The sequence below is a fragment of the Cynoglossus semilaevis genome, chromosome Z, assembly GCF_000523025.1.
Source record: "Cynoglossus semilaevis isolate Cse_v1.0 chromosome Z, Cse_v1.0, whole genome shotgun sequence".
NCBI lineage: Eukaryota > Metazoa > Chordata > Actinopteri > Pleuronectiformes > Cynoglossidae > Cynoglossus > Cynoglossus semilaevis.
In genome coordinates, this window is record NC_024328.1 from 21,879,963 (window position 1) to 21,881,923 (window position 1,961).

The 1,961-nt window shown below is 50.0% G+C and overlaps 1 protein-coding gene across 1 annotated transcript in view; it reads right to left on the reverse strand.

Annotated features, from left to right (window-relative positions):
• Positions 1-360: 360 nt before the first annotated feature.
• ncs1b (neuronal calcium sensor 1b) overlaps positions 361-1,961 on the reverse strand; it is a 16,846-nt gene continuing 15,245 nt past the window's right edge. The window contains exons 4-8 of the mRNA XM_008336924.3: positions 1,737-1,815; positions 1,529-1,617; positions 1,369-1,446; positions 842-948; positions 361-683 (exon numbers count right to left, since the gene is read on the reverse strand). Of these exons, the coding sequence (XP_008335146.1) occupies positions 850-948; positions 1,369-1,446; positions 1,529-1,617; positions 1,737-1,815 (345 nt within the window). The 3' untranslated portion in view covers positions 361-683; positions 842-849. The remainder of the gene's footprint in view (positions 684-841; positions 949-1,368; positions 1,447-1,528; positions 1,618-1,736; positions 1,816-1,961) is intronic.

The following is a 1,961-nucleotide window of genomic DNA, read 5'->3' on the forward strand; positions in this document are numbered from 1 at the left end:
TCACAGACTGTCCAAGACTATCCCCAGACTGTCATAGACTGTCCGCAGACTGTCACAGACTGTCAAAGACTGTCAGAGACTGTCCACAGACTGTCAAAGACTGTCCCCAGACTGTCACAGACTGTCCAAGACTGTCCCAGACTGTAAACAAACTGTCCGCAGACTGTCATAGACTGTCTCAGACTATCCCCAGACTGTCATAGACTGTCCGCAGACTGTCCCCAGACTGTCACAGACTGTCAGAGACTGTCCCAGACTGTCATAGACTGTCCGCAGACTGTCCAGACCGTCAGACTCAGACTATCCCCAGACTGATTCCCAGACTGTCAAAGACTGTCCCAGACTGTCACAGACTGTCCCAGACTGTAAACAGACTGTCCGCAGACTGTCATAGACTGTCCAGACTGTCCCCAGACTGTCCCCATTTGTCTGAGCTGTTGTCATTAACAACACATGGCCACGACACACGTTCACTTCCTGGGTTTAACTGCAGGGGGAGCCACCACTGAGTCCTGTGGAAACGTTGGTCAGCTGTCCAGGACAAACAGGAAGTTGATGGAGACGTAGAATCACGTTGACATGACCTCGGAGGAAACGTTGACCGCAGAGACCGTGGGTCGTGACCCAGGACTTCTGGGCTGCTGGATGTGGGTACGAGGGGGACGGTGTCGGGTCGGGTCCGTCTGAGAAAGAACCGAAGGTTCTGTCAAACACATGAGTAAAAACGACCAAAAATAAACTTTTATAAAATGTCATCTTCATCGGGTCGTGTGTTTGAGTCCTGACTGGGATCAAACATCAGGTTCTGGTTCTGGTTCCGGCTCAGTCAAACCCGACTCACCGACGCAGCTACACCAGGCCGTCGTACAGGGACAGGGCCTGGACGATGGAGGGGTCGGCCTTGGAGCCCTCCTGGAACTCCTGCAGAGTCAGCTTCCCATCAGCATTCTGGGAAAAAAAAAAAAAAAAACAGAGAAAAATGAATTAGAAAATCACTGGTACCACAGGGGGGCGACAGAGTCTCAGACTAAATCAACTTAGTCCTGTGTTAAGCTGCTGGTATATATTCACTATATATGTACTGCATATATCAAAGTACTACCTTCTGAGTTGTACTGCGTATATATTTATTTTTAAACATTTTGAAGTGTGTAATATTTGACACCTTTCTTTAAAAGTACCAATATATGAAGTAATATTACTACAGAGTACTACAGAGTACTACAGTAAAGAGGTCATTTAACTTCTCATCACTGTAATGAAAATGTCCCACGTGTTCACGGAGCTGTAGCCGTCTAAGCCCCGCCCCTAACGCTCTGATTGGCTGAGACCCAGGTGCTAGCTGGTACCGATTGTCGGGTTCCTCACCTTGTCCATCATGGCAAAGATTCGGTCGACGCGTTTTTCGGGGGTGTTCTCCTCCTCGGGCAGCTCCACCGTGTTCCCCTGACATCATCAAACAAAAACTCAGCGTCAGCGCCGTCACCAACGGCGACCTTTAACCTCCGCGGAAAAAAAACCAACTCACCACCATCTGATAAATGGCGTCCACGATGTTCAGCATCTCGTCGCGCGTGATGTAGCCGTCGTTGTCCAGGTCGTACAGCTTGAAGGCCCCTGCGGAGGCCAAGACGGAGACCGTTAGAGTATTCTGTTCTAACAGTGACCCCTGGTGGAGGAGAGCGGTACTGCAGGGTTCAGACTGTGTTTTCGGAGGTAAACGAAAAGGGACTCACATCTCAGCTTCTCGTCCAGAGTTCCTCGAGAAGTCACCGACAAGGCCTGGATGAACTCCGAGAACTCGATGCGTCCGTCCTGCAGAGGGCGACAGAGTCAACACAGCAGTGACTCAAGTCGTCCTGTAAAATATTTTCATTTTTATCGTGACTAGACGAACGTTGTTGGTTCGACTCCTTAAATCTTAGGTTCAGACAGAGCTGACCCCCCCTCCCCCGTCCCCT